Here is an 18,733-nt window from a genome sequence, read left to right on the forward strand (position 1 = left end):
CTGCACTCGATATCTGGATCTGCACCCATGATTAGATGTTTCAAATTTTCACCTGCGCAAAATATTCCTTCAAGTTCTTTTAATGTTAACTTCTTTTCTTGAACATTTTCTTCCTCACAATTTTCCACCTCATTATATGCTTGTTGTTCATCAATATTAAGGAGGTCAGAATCACTTAATTGTTCTGAATGTGATTCCAGCAATTCGCGAACCTCACTGGTGTTGATTTCATCAAAGCCTAGATTTCTTCCAATATTTGTTATTTCATCAATAACAGTGTTGACATGAGTGACACTACAGAATAATTATTTGCGCAATGTGGCAAAATATGCTACCAAACTGCTCTCATATTGCCGGACAATATTCATGACTCATGAATATTGTCTATTGCTTTCCTGATGATGTAATTTCTCCAAAATTCAACTAAAGAAACTGCACCATCTCCAGTTGTTGCTTCAATTGCTTGCGCAAATATTCTGCATAAATAATACGCCTTAAAACTAGTGATTATGCCTGGATCCATAGGCTGTAAAAGACTTGTCGTATTTGGAGGTAAAAAAATAACTTTCATGTTTTCACACAAATCAGAAAGTTCTGGTGGGTGGCCCAGGGCATTGTCTAAAATTAATAAAATTTTGAATGAAATATTATTTTCTTCACAGTAGGCCTTAACTTTCGGACAAAAATATTATTATTTGTTTAGCCATATAGTGCAAGGAAGCCCGAGGCTTATGCTGCACCAGCCAAAAAAAAAAAAAAAAATTTCTGAATTACCCAGAGAGAGAGAGAGAGAGAGAGAGAGAGAGAGAGAGAGAGCGAGAGAGAGAAATAGAAGGGAATCACCAAGAAAAAAGAAGAATGATGATATCCAACTCAGGACCCTAGGTGTGCCAAGCCCATACTCACCAGATGTGAGGGCGCCTCCGTAGCCAGGTGGGAAGGAGCAGCAGTGCGTAGCACACGCTTCTTGATTAGACCGGGGTTCGAGCCCGTCACCACCAAATACGGAGGATGCGGAAAGGTCAGGGAATGACCACCGCATATCCTGGAGCAATATGGCCTTAGTTGCTAATGCTCCAAAAAACCAAATAACAAATAACAATAACCAGATGTGAATAGCTAGTGAACCACTCTTCAAATAAAGCTTTCGTGATCCAAGCTTTTCTATTAGAGTGGCAAACAACAGGTAGGCTTGCTTTATTAAAACCTTTACCAAAAGATCTGGGAGTTTCATTTCTACAGATAACCATGGGTTTTAATTTCAAACCACTTTTTGCATTGCCTCCCAATAAAAGTGTTATTCTATCTTTGGAAACTTTATAGCCTGGTTGAGCCTTTTCTTTTTTTGCTAGAAAGGTTTTTTTGACATTCATTTCCAAAAAAGGCCTGTTTCATCAACAATAAATATTTATTGATCTTCGTAGTGCCATCCTCAACAATTTTTTTAAAATTTCGGGATATTTCGTGGCTGCATCTTTATCTGCACTTGCCGCTTCTTCAGTCAATGCAACTTCTCCAGTTATGCAGTCCTGTTCTTTTCTTAAAACGTTCAAATCAGCCTTTACCGGCAGTGAAATTTTTTTCCGTTTCCGCTTCAATCACTTTTTCTTTTGAAGAATTTGCTTGAACATTTTCTTCAGTTACCGCTCTACCCAAGTTAGCATTAGCATTAGAAGAGGCATTTGATGCAAGAAAGCAAGCTTATGCAGCATCAGCCAAAAAAATAATAAATAAATAAATAAAAAATAACCACTTCCACTTCACCCCTCTGTTCATTCAAAATACCTGTCCAGCTGAGCCTTAAACTTATTTAGGCTATCAACTTCCACGACAAGGGATGGAAGTCTGTTCCACCCACCAACCACCTGCTGGCTAAAGGCAAATTTCCGCACGTCTATCCTACATCTGTCTTTCCTCAATTTGAATTTATGCCCTCTCAGGTGATTATTCTGAGCAAGAGGAAGAATCCCATCAGCACTGAGCATGCTCAAACAATTCAAGGCTTTATACACCTCTATCAGATCACCTCGCTGGTGCCTAGTCTCCAGACACTGTAATTTGCAAAACTTAAGCCTTTCTTCGTAAGAGCACCCCTTTGTTCCATTCACTAATCTTGTTGCCCTTCTCTGTACTCATTCCAGCAGCTCTATATCCTTCTTGAAATGAGGCCTCCAGACCTGTATACAGTACTCTAGGTGTGGCCTGACCATTGCCTTATACAAGGGAATAATCACCTCCTTATCCCTGCTAGAAAAATTCCTATATATCATTGACAATACACCATGAGCTACTCTTGCAGCCCGTCTGCACTGCTCAGAGAACTTCATATCTGCCTGCACAACCACCCCCAGGTCCCTTTCATTCTCTACCACTGTCAGTGTAGTACCACAGAGTTGATACATTGGGTTTTCCCATATGTAGTACTTTACATTTGTCAATGTTAAACTTCATTTGCCACCTCTCAGCTCATCTGCTCAACCTTTCCAGATCCTGTTGCAGCAGCATAGTGTCAGTAGTGTCCTTGACAACCCTGCCAACCTTCGTATCATCTGCAAACTTGGACATTAAGCTTGATATACCATCATCAATATCATTTATAAATACAGAAAACAATAATGGACCCAATCCTGAGGGACTCCACTAATAACATTAGTCCACAATGAGCAGTGTCCATTGATTACCACTCTCTGTCTTCTCCCCCTCAACCACCCCTTTATCCATAGCAGCAATTTGCCTCCAATGCCACACTGCTCCAATTTGTGCAGCAGTCTTCCATGTGCAACAGTATCAAAAGCCTTTCTAAGATCCAAGTATATAATATCAAAGTTATTCCCTGCATCCAGTTCTTTTGTGACTGCATCATAGTATCCAATCAAATTGGTCAGGCAAGACTTCCCCTTAACAAAACCATGCTTTGTCCGAGCTATAACTGAAGTCTTGTCTAGATGATCCTGCAGTGCTTCTTTAACCAGTGCCTCCATTAATTTTCCGGGAACAGAAGTTAAACTCACAGGTCTATAATTACTTGTGTCAGCCTTTGATCCTCCTTTGTGAATTGGGGTCACATTTGCACATCTCCAGTCAATGGGTACCTCCCCTGAGTCCGAGGAAGCTCTCATAATTATGGCTAAGGGTTTGCTTACTTCCTTTGCTGCCTCCTTTAATATAACTGGATAGATCCCATCCACCCCGGGTGCCTTTCTTGTGTTTATCTTCAACAATTTCTCCTCCACCTTACTCTCAGAGATTACAAGATTCTCTAGCTTACTGCCAGAGTTGAATACACCTCTGGCATTCCCCTCGCTGAATAACTCCTCATGTGTGAATGTCGATGCAAAATATTCATTTAGTTTGTTAGCTACTTGAGCAGGATCATCAACAGTTGACCCATCGATATCAAGTGGACCAACCTGATTCATCCCCTTCCTTCTAGAGTTTACATAAGTAAAGAACTCTTTGCTATTTTTCTCTGAATCCCTTGCCAAAGATATCTCATAATCTGCCTTCACCTGTCTAACCTCCTTTGTAACTTGGTTACAGATCAACTTGAATCTATCATAGGCTTCTGTGTCACGTGTTAATTTGTATGTATCCCATGCATTTTCTTCTCTGCCACATGTCTCATTAGTTCATCTGACATCGATTCAGGCCTAAACCTTGAACAATATTTCTTAGTTGGTATGTAAAGCCTAGTAGCTTCCAAGATAAGTTCTTTGAATGCTTCCCATTTTGAATTTGCTGTTGGTAACATCATCAGTTGGTCCCACTGTATAGAATTTAAATACTGTCTCTGTCCATCGTAGTCGCCTTTACGAAAGCAATAACCCTTCCCTTTTCCCCTAATGGTAGTTACCTCTTTGAGTAAATCCCACTTCAGCACACTGTGATCACTACCACCTAGTGGTTCATTTATCTGCAGATTCTTAATGCATGAAGAATCACTACTGATAATCAAATCAAGAGTATTACTCCCTCTAGTTGCCTCCCGAACATGCTGATGTAGAAAACAATCATCCAATAAATCCACAAAAGCCTTGCTAGTGTGTGTGACCAGTCCCTAAATTCCAGTCAATATCTGGGAAATTAAAATCCCCCATTATAAGACTCTGATTTACTGGCCCACTCTATTTCCCTGTACAGTTTCTTATTATACTCATCAGAGTCATTAGGCCTATAGCACACTCCTACTCTCAATTTTGATCTCCCAATGCTTATGTCACACCAAACTGACTCGACACTGCTCTGTCCAGCGATGTCGACTGGCTTCACTTCCTTGGATTTTATGTATTTCTTAACTAATAGCATAACCCCTCCTCCCTTCCTATCCTGTCTATCCTTTCTGTAGGCATTGTACTCCCCAAATTCCAGTTCTGCACTCCTTATATCTGTGTGACACCACGTCTCTGAAATCGCAACAATATCTGCCTTTGATGTTTTGAACAATACCTCAAATTTATCAAATTTATTTTCTAAACTCCTAGCATTGGTGTATGTGCAAGTATACATGCACCTGTTCTTTTTCTTAGCTAACCTAACACAACCCATGTGTTTTCTTGTACCCCAATGATTCCCAGCAGTCTCTGAAATATCCTGCATCTTATTTTCCAGGCTGCTGCTCATTCCAATAGAAGCAGTGCAAGACTCACTTTCACCTCTGCCAATGGCTACTGTTAATCTATTAGTCCTTGTATCCTCCCAATCTAGCAGTATTCCGACCCATCTAACACTGCCTCAATAGCATCAGCAAACATTCTTGCACCCTTTCTATTTAAGTGTATCCCATCCCTGTAGAAGCAGTCTCTCCTGTTAACAAGTACAGACCAGGCTGAAAAAAATTCTACCCCTTGAGCCTTGCACAATCTTTCCAGGGCCGAATTGATCAACAGGGCTCTCATCATATACTCCCTCCTATCGTGTCTGGGCAGAATTGCAGACACTTTCAAATTCATTCAAATTCAAGTTTTCTATTGTTGACTTTCCCTTTATCATTGCAAAAATACTCAAGGCTTTTGTTTTTATGGTCATTGTGCAGATTGGAATTCTTTTTTGATTGCAGTCTTCTATCCAAATGGCTAAAAGATGTTCCATCTCAATCATCGTAACACTTCTATTTCTTGTGGTTTGTGTGTATGCTGACAAGGAAGCAAGCTTACCTTTCTCCTTATATGCACTAGCTTTACTTAAAATCGTCCGAACAGTTGATTCAGGTATTCTAAGATGCGAGAAATTTGCATTTTACTATCTTCAAATCTTTTTATGACTTCAATTTTTTCATCTAACATTATCACTTTTCTTTTCTTTTTACCAGAGGCACTATCAGATACACTTTTCCTTTTATCCATAGTTAATAATTAAGTAATATATAAAAAATTTAATAGAAATTAATGTAATTAATTAGTATGGACAGTAATTAATGGTGGGAGATACATGGGCGTCTGTACATTAACACGCAATATAAGAACAACTGAAAACAACTGATCTGCATGTACATAATAAATGCGATGTGGCCGGTGTTGTCCTTCAGAGTGCATAATGTTAGAAAATATTTCAATTGTTGTAATAATAATTTACATTTGAAATAATCGCACTCTAGGGGAATGCGAAAATGGTCATTATATCGGAAGGACATTATATGGATTGTTCATAAAATAGCATTACGTTAATGAGAAATTGGCCAGGACTAACCATATAGGACGTTATAATGTGTGGAAAGTTAAAAAGTGGATTGCTATAAAGAGCTTTGACTGTACCTGTGAAATCCATACATTTGGCATACATTTGCTAAAAGAGACCACCTGCTAGTTGATGAGCAGGCTGTAAACTTTGAAAGAGCTGTCCTGGCAGGCAGCCTATTTTTCCACGTGAGTGAGAGAGAGAGAGAGAGAGAGAGAGAGAGAGAGAGAGAGAGAGAGAGAGAGAGAGAGAGAGAGAGAGATACAATAAAGCAACCCTTCCAGACAAGTAAATCAAGTTAGAGTCATAAGTGTGCAACTTAATACTGGTACATATTAGTAAACTTGTGCTCTTTTATAGGTTTTAGTGTCAATTGCAACTATTGTTTATAAAACATGTCAGTGCATTAATTCATCAGATGGTTTTTGTAATACTGGTCGACCATCACTAATCCGGCCACCGGTAATCCGGTTCCACCGCTAATTCGGACATACTAACCCCAGGGGCTCACATCTGGTGAGTATGGGCTTGGAACACCCAGGGTCCTAAGCTGGATATCATCATTCTTCTCTTTCTTGGTGATTCCCTTCTACTTTTGTCTCTCTCTCTCTCTCTGGGTAATTTGGGAATTTTTTTTTGGCTGGTGCAGCATAAGCCTCAGGCTTCCTTGCACCATATAGCTAATAATAATAATAATTTCTGCGAACGTAATTTCAAATTTTCTGGGTCGGTGCACCGACCTGCCACTACTGTTTTGGTGGGGTTAGTTGCAGCATCAGCTGTTGGCGTGAACTTGTAAACACTGGCAAGCCATTCCCACTTGTTTTTCTGCATTTATTATTATAACCTGTTAACATTTAGCCCCAGCCATGGATCCAATGCATAAAGGAAGTGCCTCTCGTGGTGTAAAGCACAAACACCGTACATTGTCCATAACAGATAAAGTTGAACTTCTGAAAAAACTCGACATCAGAAAAACACTTGCGGAAAAACACAACACAATATGATGGATAATAACAACACATTAATTAATTAACAAACTTGTTTTCACAAAATCTCTAGCAATACTGACAAACTTATTGCGACGTTTTAGAGTTTATTTTATAGTAATTAGTTTTAATGCAGCGCTCGCCGCGAGTGCAATAAACTAACCATAAACAACCTTCATATGTATGCCACAATAGCGTCATACGTATGTGGCCAACACAGCCTTTCAAGAAATAAAGTAACCAACACATGTGGCCACGTTGGCCACATATATGTGACATAAAAAAATACTTTTTTTTAATATATTTTAAGCAAAAAAACGACAACACTAACATTACAATATTTATTTTAGAATTACTAATCAAATTATTTCCTATATATTTTTTGGCCCCTGGGGAATTTTTTTCTTAAACTAGCTTGGCAGTCAATGTGTTAAAGGTAGAAGGAGGGGGTTAGCTGTTGGGTAAAATTTATGTGCTAAAATAACCACCGGTGATCTGGCAAACTCACTAATCCGGCACCCCACAGGTCCCAATGCAGCCGGATTAGTGATGGTCGACCTGTATATGTAGTGATTACAATTAAATATCACTTAGTCTATAACAGCCCTTTCTTAAAAGAAAGCAAACAAATTTTATTTTGCCTGTAAATTACATGGCCAGGGTAAGAAGCGATCTCCCCACATATGCTGCACTAACTGTTATGTACAAGTAATAAATGTAAATGTAAAGTAAATGCCACTGCCATTCACTGTTCTCATGATGTGGAGGGAGCCAACCAACCATATTAACTACTTTTATTTTGCACAACCGAAATTTAATGATGGAAAGAGAAAGAGACACAAGAAAAAAAATCTATGGATCGAAATACCCTGTCAACCACTGGACAGTTTGTTATTTTTGTTGTTATTTGGTTTTTTTTAGGAGCATTAGCAACTAAGGCCATATTGCTCCGGGGATATGTGGTGGTCATTCCCTGACCTTTCCGCATCCTCCGTATTTGGTGGTCACGGGCTCGAACCCCGGTCTAATCAAGAAGCATGTGCTAAGCACTGCCACTCCTGCCCACCTGGCTACGGAGGCGCGGACCAGTTTGTCAGAGTAATGAACTTGCTTATTTCTATTCCTCCAAAAACCTGACCATTAAAGATGAAAACACAGATTAACCTCTGGGAAGTACATACAAGGTCCAAATCAGAACACACCCAAAGAAGCCTTATCTTATAATTCAAAAGTGAATTAAAAGATATTGTGCATAATAAACAACAAACTTGAAACAGTGCTAAATCCTTTGGAACTAGAAGATGGGAAATTCTAAGAGGAAAGACTGAACATTTTTGGTAAAACAAGGAGCAGACAACTGTAAAAATCTCAATTCTTATTGAAAATTAATTTATTATAAGTCTGCCAAAATTCTAAAGATACACTTCCTCCATTCCCATTTTTTCTTAGATAACCTTGAATAAGTTAACGAAGAATGCAAACATTTAGCAAGATACTGTTAAATGGAGAAAGTTACCAAGGAAAGTAGAGGCCCAGTATGCTGGACAGTAATATAATCAAAGAGTACTACTTGTTAATATTTCATTAAAAATTCCAATAAATATAACCTACATTCTTATCTAAATCTGTGGGTGCTTAGGTCCACAAATGTGCCTTATTAACTAATTCAATATCTGATGATGGAGCATAATAAATGTTCTTTAAACACATTAAAGCTACCCAAATTCCACAACACTAGGTCCACATTTATTCCAACAATCAATTACTCTTTGCTTGAATGCAAATTTCCACTCATCTATTCTGCAATCATCGCTTTTCAATTTAATTTTATGTCCCATTGCATATCATTCAAGAAACAGTAAAAGTGTCACCAGCATTTAGTTTACTCAACCCATTTAAAGCCTTATTTAGTGCAACCACCACCGCCACCAATTCTTGTTGCTCTTCTCCATCTTTCCTAAAATGAAATTTCTAAACTCTATGCATTATTCCAGATGTGGCCTATTCACGAAGAGGTGATTATAGGATAACACCTCTTTGTCCTGCTGGCAGAGTTCCTGTATATCAGTGACAGAACCTCATAAGCTTTCCTAGCAGAGTACTGCACTGCTCCAAGAACTTCATGTCAGAGTCATACAATTAACCTCTAGGTCTCCACATAAACTTGCAGCTATATACAAAGGGTACTAGGAACGTTTTGCAATATGACGCAACAATGAATCACAGGAAGCTGCTTGTTGCTGCATGTTGAGACATGTTCATACGTGCATAGTAGCCGCCGCACCAAGTCGATGGGCTCAGTTATTCATTAGTAGTGAGAGTGTAAAGTGCTTGCGATGGCATCGTGGTCACGAAATGAGATAAGGACAGTTTTTCAGTATAATTTCGTGCGTGGTTTAACCATAGACCAGTGCTTAGAAGAAATGACTCTTGCACTAGATGATGATTGTCCACATCGTACAACGATATTCAGGTGGTATAGAGAATTCCAAAGGGGAAATTTCACTCTGGAGGATTCTGAGAGGCCGGGAAGGCCACGAACGTCAGTTACGGAGGAAAACGTTACTGCTGTGAGGAAAATGCTTGACGAAAACAAGCGAGTGACCTACCAACAGATAGAGGATACTTTGGGCCTAAATGCACCAGCAATTCGTTCGATTCTGCAAGATCATTTGCACGTGAAGAAACTTTGTTCTCTCTGGGTGCCGCATCAACTGACTGAAGAGCAGATGACACGACGTGTGACTTGGTGCCGGGAGATGTTAAAAAAGTTTGATAAGGGACAATCTCGGTATGTGAACAACATCGTGACAGGTGACGAGACTTCGCTGTACTATTACGATCTGCTGACCAAGGCTCAAAACAAAGTTTGGGTCTTTGATGATGACGACACACCCGTAACTGTCAGAAAATCCCGATCTGTAAAGAAGAAAATGATAGCTGTATTTTTCAAATTGAGTGGAATTGTGGAACGTGTCGTTTTGGAAACGCAGAAGACAGTCACAGCTAAGTGGTATACTGAACAATGCCTGCCTAAAGTCATTGGATCTATGAAGAACCTGCGGCCAAAGTCAAGAATGGACACCTGGTACCTCCATCACGATAATGCTCTAGCTCACCACGCCAAAGCCTGCACCGAATATTTGACCATGACAGGACTGAAACTTCTCGAGCACCCTCCCTACACGGCGCCTCCGTAGCCAGGTGGGAAGGAGCAGCAGTGCATAGCACACGCTTCTTGATTAGACCGGGGTTCGAGCCCGTCACCACCAAATACGGAGAATGCGGAAAGGTCAGGGAATGACCACCGCATATCCCGGAGCAATATGGCCTTAGTTGCTAATGCTCCTAAAAACCAAATAACAAACCCTCCCTACAGTCCAGACCTTGCTCCCTGCGACTTTGCACTGTTCCCGCATGTGAAAATGAAGCTAAAAGGGCGGCGGTTTTCCAGTGATGAGGAGCTTCTATGGGCTTGGGACAATGAGTGTGCTTTACTCTCTAGTGAAACTTGGCAGAACTGGTTTAAAAATTGGTTTCGGAGGATGGAGAGGTGTATTGAATGTAGAGGAAATTACTTTGAAAAAATTAAATAAACAAAGCTGTATTGCAAAACTTTCCTAGTACCCTTTGTATATACTGAAATACTATGTTTCTAGTTACGACTGCACAACTTACATACAATTCTAGTAGTCTTTTACCATTATTAGGTTTGTTCTCCACCATCTTGAGTGCAGTACCATCCAATTATTCTGAGGTGTTATTCTGGGATTACTGCTGCCCATATGAAATACCTTACATTTATCAATGACAAACCTTAATTTTTATTTTCCAGCTCATCTGCTTAGATTAACTAAATCTTCTTGAAGTAGCATGCACTGATTAACCTCATTAATCTCACTACATTATTGGCAATACTTAAACATCAATATTATTAATAAATATAAAAACAATAAGGGACCCAACAATGACCATTATGGTACGCCACGAATCATTATTTCTTGAAGAACAGTGGTCATTTATAACCACTTTCTTGTGGTAGAAGTTTCTCTTCTACCACACTTAACATCCCTTTATCCATAGTAAAAACTTGCCTCTAGTGCCATACTGTTCCAAGTTACACAACAATTGTACATGTGGTACAGTAAATCCTCTGATACCAAAGGATTTACTGAAATCTCTAAGTATATATTGCAAAAATCATTTTTTTCTGACAACCTCATAGTAGCTAATCATATTGGTTAGGCAATCTTCCTTTAACAAATCTATGCTGTGATTTTCTTATGGATATACTCCAATATGATCTTTAACTATTGACACCATTACTTTCTCTGGGGTTAAACTTACAGGTATGTAGTTATCCCCCTTCACCACTTGAACCACTCTTGTGAACATGGGAGATATATTTGCACATTTCTAATCTGCAGGTACTTCTTTTGAATCTAAGGATGTTCTCATTATTATAGTTAAAGGTTTACCTCTTTCCTAGCCTCTTTTAATATAACTGGATAGAGTCCATCAGCCCAGGAGTTTTTGTTCACTTTTAGTTGCAGCACCTTCCTTTCTGTTATTATTAAATCCTTTAACTTCCAGTCAGTATTAGACTTACCCACTTACTAACCATTTACCATTTACTAACCCTGCCTCTAAAAAGTTAATTTGTGAATGAATAAGCAAAATATTTATTCAGTTTATCAGTAATCTGTAGATGACCATCAACAGTTATGCCATTCATATATCCAGTAGACCAATATGATTCATCTCCCTCCTCTTAGTGTTAAATACATTCAAAAAAGAATTACTTGCTACTTTTCTTTGCATTCTTAGGCAAAATATTTCTCTTAACCTGCATCAGTAATTTGATTATTGCACACTTGTTTGTAATTACTGCAGAACAAGACTCTACTGAAAATTTATAATCATCCCTGTAACTAAGCTTTTGGTGAGGGAAATGAAGGGATCCTCTTACCAAGAGAAGCTTAAGTTCTGCAAACTGCAGCGGCTGGAGACTAGGCATCTGTGAGGTGATTTGATTGAGGTGTATAAGGCCTTGAATAGGTTGAGTATGCTGAATTCTGATGGGATTCTTCCACTTGCTCAGATTACGAACCTAAGGGGGCATAAATTCAAACTGAGAAAAGACAGTTGTAGAATAGAAGTGGAGAAATTTGCCTTTAGCCAGCGGGTGGTTAATTGCTGGAACAAACTTCCATCTGTCGTTGTGGAAGTTGACAGGTTAAATAAATTCAAAAAAATTCAAAATTCAAAAAAATTCAAATAAATTCAAAAGTTAATTTGTGAATGAATAAGCAAAATATTTATTCAGTTTATCAGTAATCTGTAGTCTGGACAAACATTTAGAGGGAATGGTTGTGTAAATTTTTTTTTTTTTTTTTTGGCTGATGCTACATAAGCTCATACACTTGCTTTCTTGCATCACATGCCTCTATTATCAAGACAAATAGTTTACCAATGAACTATGATCGCTCCATCTAAATGAATCACTACTGATAAACAGATCAACACCCAATGATAAATGTATCACTAACATGTTTATAAAGAAAAGAATCATCCAGCAAACCGAGAGCTGTTCTGCCATATTGTTATTATTATTATTTGGTTTTTTTTTTTAGGAGCATTAGCAACTAAGGCCATATTGCTCCGGGGATATGCGGTGGTCATTCGCTGACCTTTCTGCATCCTCCATATTTGGTGGCTCACGGGCTCGAATCCCGGTCTAATCAAGAAGCATGTGCTACGCACTGCTGCTCCTGCCCATCTGGCTGCCATATTGTTATTATTTTATTTGGTCTGCCATACAAGTGAGGTGCCAATCAATGAGTTTTAATCAATATCTGTCTCTACAGGTGTTCATTATACTCTTCACAGTCATTTGGCCTATATCTTTGTTTCCCAGTTTTAAATCACACCAGACTGACTCAACATAACACCAGCCGTGTCTAATGGTTGTACTGATTTAGAATCTACGTGCTTCTTAATCAAAAAATATCACCCCTCCTCTTTCTATACACATTGTAATTATCATATTCAAATTCAGCATTGCCAATACTATAACACCACATTTCTATTATATCAAAATGTTAGTTGTTGTTATTTGGTTTTTAGGAGCAATAGCAACTAAGGCCATATTGCTCTGGGGATATGCGGTGGTCATTCCCTGACCTTTCTGCATCCTCCGTATTTGGTGGTCACGGGCTCGAACCCTGGTCTAATCAAGAAGCTTGTGCTACGCACTGCTGCTCCTGCCCACCTGGCTACGGAGGCACCAAAATGTTAGTATTTGAAAACTTAATCAGTATTTCAAACTCATCAAATTTATTTATTATGCACCTAACACTAGTGTATCCAAGCAAATAAATGCATAGGCCTGATCATGGTTTTATTAACTCTTACATCGCTCATGTAACTGCTAGTATAAGATGTCACACCAGCAATATCACCACTCATAAGAGCCCTTAGCAGTTCTTGTAATATCACCTTCCCTCTTTCAGGCCACTACATTTCACAATAGAAGCAATACAAAAATTAATTCCACCTGTGCTTATGGCTGTCAAACTAAAAGTACAAGGTTTGTCCCCCTCCCCCAAAAACTAATGATTTTCTTATCCAACTAATATAGCCTCAATAGCATCAGAAAATATTCTTATACGCATTCTATTCAAGTGTATCCCATCTTTAGAACCTATCATTACTACCAACAGTGAACTATGAGTAAACAAGAAATTTGGAAAATCAAAAAGCATACTGGCTCCAAATGATGCTGAATGGTTCTGAATTTTTGCTATATGTCTGGGTGCATGATACATGGGTTTTTGTTGTGTGAGGGCTTAATACTGTTACTACTTCATTTACTGCTTATTAATTTCTATAGTCTAAAATATAAGTGACCTAATTTTAAGCAAAATTTAATAATAAATTCCTTGTAATGGAAATAAATAATTACCTTTAAATAGAGTTGAACCTCCTGATAATACAATGTTCTGGTATAATACCCTACGAAGATCCATATCAGATTTATGAACAGAAAACACTAGTACTTCATGCAAACCTTCATACTCTTGACCGATAAGGTCAGGTCTGAATAATATTTCAGGAGCCCTAAAACGGGCTGGGCCAATCTATTAAAGTAAAAAAATTTAAATTTAGAGTATATCATACTTAACAAATATGGCATAAAAAAAAAAAAAAAAGAAGAAGAAATCGCAGATAATGAAATGTGTAATGAATATACTATTAAATACCAAAGAGTAAACATGTGGGTACGTGGGACACTAATGAACAAACAAAATAAAAAAATTTTAAAACAAAAAATAAACTTTTATATAATACACTGTCAAGCCAAAACATGACCACCTGCCTAATAGTGGTTATGTCCTCCTCTTGCCATCAGTACCACTGCCACAAGGTGAGGCACAGACTCTAGAAGGCCTCTGAACATTACAAGATGTAGGTTGTATGCTAGCATTGCATCCAGTAGACCTGTGACAGCTCCACATAATCCAAAATGTTTTATGGGATTCATATCTGGGGAACTATTCTTGAACAGTATCAATAATGTGGCAAGGTGTGTTAATCTGCTGGAACAAACTGTGCCATCCAGCGAGACAGTCACCACGAAGGGTGTACTTGATCAGCCACAATGCATATTTTATTTATTTACATAAATACAAAAATACATAAACAGAAACACTATTTATAATAATTCGAACCTGTGTAAGAAACTCCAGCAGAAAAGAAAATGGAGCTTCTCTTACAAAATTGTAAAATGCAACAAAATTCTCAATGACTCAAAAGTAAAAGAAATATATGTATGCACATTCAGTAACATTTATGTATGCATGTATGTATGTGGCCTGCTTGTAATGGCTCCAGGACCTGAAATGTGAGCAGGTGACACCTGAGCAACTGCTGCCTGATGCCCGTCCCAAAGCACATGGAGCCAGGCATAATCTACTATCTGCACCTCAGTAGTGCACTAAAATCCCACATTCACCGGAAGTAGTGCAATACCAGTGGATGCTAGGAATCCCGTACTCAGGATGCCCAGTCCTGAGTACCAGCAGAAAAAAAAATAAATAAAAAATAAATAATAAATAAAAAAAATAAAAATAAATAAGTAAAAAAAAAAAAAAAAACGAAACAAATAAATAAATAAGTAAAACATAATAATAAAAAAGAAGTTAATAATAATAATAAATAAATAAAATAATAATAAAGATAAACCAGTGGTTGACATCTCCGAACAAACTCAGAGAACAAAAGAATTCAAGTCGTCCAGGATGGCTGGTCGGTGACACAAGGAACAGTTCAGCAAGAGTTCGTTGAATTATCCAGTGTGGTGAAGAAACTGCATTCTTCTGCTGAACATGTCATTGGTGAAGATTTGAAGAGCTTGAAAGTTGGTCTCATTTTCAATTAAGGCTTTAAGATTGTCAATGCATAGGTATTTTTTAGCATTCAGAATAGTCTAGGGTAGGGATTCTCAACAGGGGCAAAAAAATCATGGGTATTACAATGGTTTGTTGCCCTCCAAAGTTATCCCTACCCGATGACATCTTATTCCTTAATATTTAATTTCTCTCATTGGGTTTTCTTTACCCCTAAGAAAAGTGATTTTTAACATATAGGTATATTATATTAGGAGTGAGCGAGAAGATTTTTGATCAAAGAAAGATAATGGGCATGATTTAATTCAACCACCTTTGCTTTTTATAGGCATTTAATGCTTAAGTGCTTTCAGAGGTAATGTCTCCGCTATCCTCGGCGTTAGCGCCTTTCCGATGGCAGCGTTGTTGGTGTGGTTTATTTATTTATTCTTTTTGATTCATTGGTCAATACATGAGGACATGGATGGGAAGAGGAAATGTTTCAATCTATTGTTTCTACTTCCTAAGCGACATTTAGTACTGATTTATTGTTTCCTCGTGGAAGTTGTTTATTTTCGATCCACAGTGACTATGTGAGTGAACTGAGCTTTGAGAGTTAAATAAAAATTGTTTAAGTTATTAAATGCCTTAAAAAAGTTATTAATAGTTAAGTTATTCAACCCATCGTCAATTGTGTCAAGTGCTGAAAAGAAAAAGTGTCAAAAATATCTGGATGAATATCTAGCTTATGATTTTATTGAAAGTTATTTTTGACTCAAGATAGCCTAATGTGTCTTATGTGTAATACAGTAGTTCTTTTTCAAATGAGGCGATGAAACCATCAAGCCTTTTAGATAACTTAGAACTCAATGAGTATTTTGGATCACTTAGTTTTAGAACTGAATGAGTATTTTGCATCTACATTCATACAGGAGTTATTAAGGAAGGAAAATGCCAGAAGTTTCTCAAACTGTAACAGGGTGCTTAATGATTTTTTAATAACTGAGAGCAAAGTGGAGGAATAATTGTTCAAGTTAAACATAAGAAAGGCACCTGGGGTGGATGGGATCTATCCAGTTTTATTAAAGGAGGCAGTAAAGGCACTAAGCAAATCCTTATCCATAATTATTAGAGCATCCTTGGACTCAGGGGAAGTGCCCATGGATTGGAGATGTGCAAATGTATCCCCAATTCACAAAAGGGAATCAAAGGGTGACACGAGCAATTACAGAACAGTTAGTTTAACTTATGTTCCGGGTGAAATAATGGAGTCACTGGTTAAAGATGCATTGCAGGATCATCTAGACAAGCCTGCAGAAATAATTCAGACACAGCATGGGTTTGTTAAGGGAAAGTCTTGTCTGACAAATTTGATTGGATACTATGATGTGGTTACAAAGCAACTGGAAGCAAAAAGTAATTTTTATATCATATACTTGGATATCAGGAAAGCTTTTGACAGTTGTGCATGGAAGTAAAAAAAAAAAAAAAGTAAAGTGCAGCCATTATCAACCCACTGCAGGATGGAAGCCTCCTCAACAATTCATGCTGAGGAAAATGGACCATTATCTGCCACGCTGGTCCAGTGCGGGTTGGCAGATCAACCGTATTCAGCAGTCAGGGGCTTGAACCCCGGTCTACTCAAAGAGCGCGCGCTACTGCACTCCCGCTCCTGACTACTTGGCTACGGAGGAGGAACCCTCCATAGCCAAGTGGTCAGGAAGTGCATGGAAGTGCATGGAAGACTACTGTACAAATTGGAGCAGAATGGTATTAAGGGTAAGTTGCTACAATGGATAAAAGGGTGGTTGAGTGGGAGATGACAAAGAGTGGTAAAAAAGAGTGACAAAGAATGCACTGTTGTTTTGTATATTTATCAATCATATTGATGAAAGTATATCAGGCTTAGTGTCAAAGTTTGCAGATGATACAAAGGTTGGCAGGGGTCTTAATGACAGTGATGGCAGTGTGCCACTGCAACAGGATCTAGAAAATTTGGGTAGATCGGCTGAGAAGTGGAAACTGCATGGTAGAAAATGAAAAAGACCTGGCAGTAACTGTGCAGTCAGATATGGAGTTTTCTTTGCAATGCAGACAGGCTGCCAGAGCAGGTCATCGGGTATTGTCAATGATATACAGGAATTTTGCTAGCAGGGAAAATGAGATAATTATCCCTTTGTATAAGGCAATGGTCAGGCCACACTTTGAGTACTATGTAAAGACAGGTCTACAGGCCTCATTTTAGAAATAATGTAGATTTGTTTCAGCATGTACAGAGAAGGGCAACAAGATTGGTGAGGGGAATGAAGGGGTCCTCTTACCAAGAGAGGCTTAAGTTCTGTAAATTGCAGTGGCTGGAGACCGGGCACTTGCGAGATGATCTGATTTGAGGTGTATAAGGCCTTGAATGGGTTGAACATGCTGAATTCTGATGGAATTCTTCCGCTTGCTCAGATTACGAACCTGAGGTGGCATAAATTCAAATTGAGGAAAGACAGTTGTAGAATAGATGTGCAGAGTTTGCCTTTAGCCAACAGGTGGTTAATTGCAAGAACAAACTTCCATCTGTTGTTGTGGAAGTTGAGAGCTTAAATAAATTTAAGGAGGAACTGGAGAAACTTTTAGAGGGAATGGTTGTGTGAATAATTTTTTTTTTTTTTTGGCTGATGCTACATAATCTCATATGCTTGCTTTCTTGCATCACATGCCTCTATTACTATTACTTAAAGAGGAACCATCCTGATAAAGTTGGATGGAGTGATTACATCTTATAAAATTGCAGCTATCATTACAAAAACTGGTAGTACTTATACAGTTGCTAAGACTGTTATATGACCCGCATTAGAGACTGTAATTTACATTAGAGACAAAATCCTTACAGTATTTTAAAAGCACTGCCATTGAGCAACAACTCAATTTGAACAACAATCGATGTGGTGGTAGTTAGCATTGAAGAGCAGCTAATTAGTAGTAGCAGTAATAGAGACATGTGATGCAAGAAAGCAAGCTTATATAGCATTAGCCAAAAAAAAAAAAAAAACAAAAAAAAAAACACAATTTCACACATCCATTCTCTCTAAAAGTTTGTCCAGTTCATCCTTAAATTTATTTAAGCTATGAAACTTCCACAACAACAGATGGAAGTTTGTTCCAGCAATTAACTACCCACTGGCTAAAGGCAAATTTATGCACATCTATAACCGTCTTTCCTCAATTTGAATTTATGCCCCATCAGGTTCGTAATCTGAGCAAGAGGAAGAACCCCATCAGAATTGAGCCTGTTCAACCTATTTAAGGATTAATACACATCAATCAGATCACCTCGCAGGTGCGTAGTCTCCAGATGCTGCAATTTGCAGGACTTAAGCCTTTCTTCATAAGACCACCCTTTTGTTTGCCTCACCAATCTTGTTGCCCTTCTTTGTACAAGCTCAAGCAACTCAAGCTTTTCTTAAAATGAGGCCTCCAGCCTTGTATGCAGTACTCAAAGCTTGGCCTGACCTTTGCCTTATACAAGGGAATAATCACCTTATTCCTACTAGCAAAATTCTTGTATCATTGACAATACCCCATGACCTGGTCTTGCAGCCTGTCTGCACTGGTCAGAAAATTTCATATCTGACTACACAATTACTTCCAGGTCTTTTTCATTTTCTACCACCCTAAGTGTAGTACCACACAGTT

The 18,733-nt window shown here is 38.3% G+C and overlaps 1 protein-coding gene across 1 annotated transcript in view; it reads right to left on the reverse strand.

Moving 5' to 3' along the window:
• Positions 1-18,733, reverse strand: part of Arp1 (Actin-related protein 1) — a 341,295-nt gene that overhangs the window by 31,651 nt on the left and 290,911 nt on the right. The window contains exon 8 of the mRNA XM_090385032.1: positions 13,627-13,801. Within this exon, the coding sequence (XP_090241158.1) occupies positions 13,627-13,801 (175 nt within the window). The remainder of the gene's footprint in view (positions 1-13,626; positions 13,802-18,733) is intronic.

The sequence above is a fragment of the Mastigoproctus giganteus genome, chromosome 11 (assembly GCF_048544385.1).
Source record: "Mastigoproctus giganteus isolate SK-2022 chromosome 11, ASM4854438v1, whole genome shotgun sequence".
Taxonomy (NCBI): Eukaryota; Metazoa; Arthropoda; class Arachnida; order Uropygi; family Thelyphonidae; genus Mastigoproctus; species Mastigoproctus giganteus.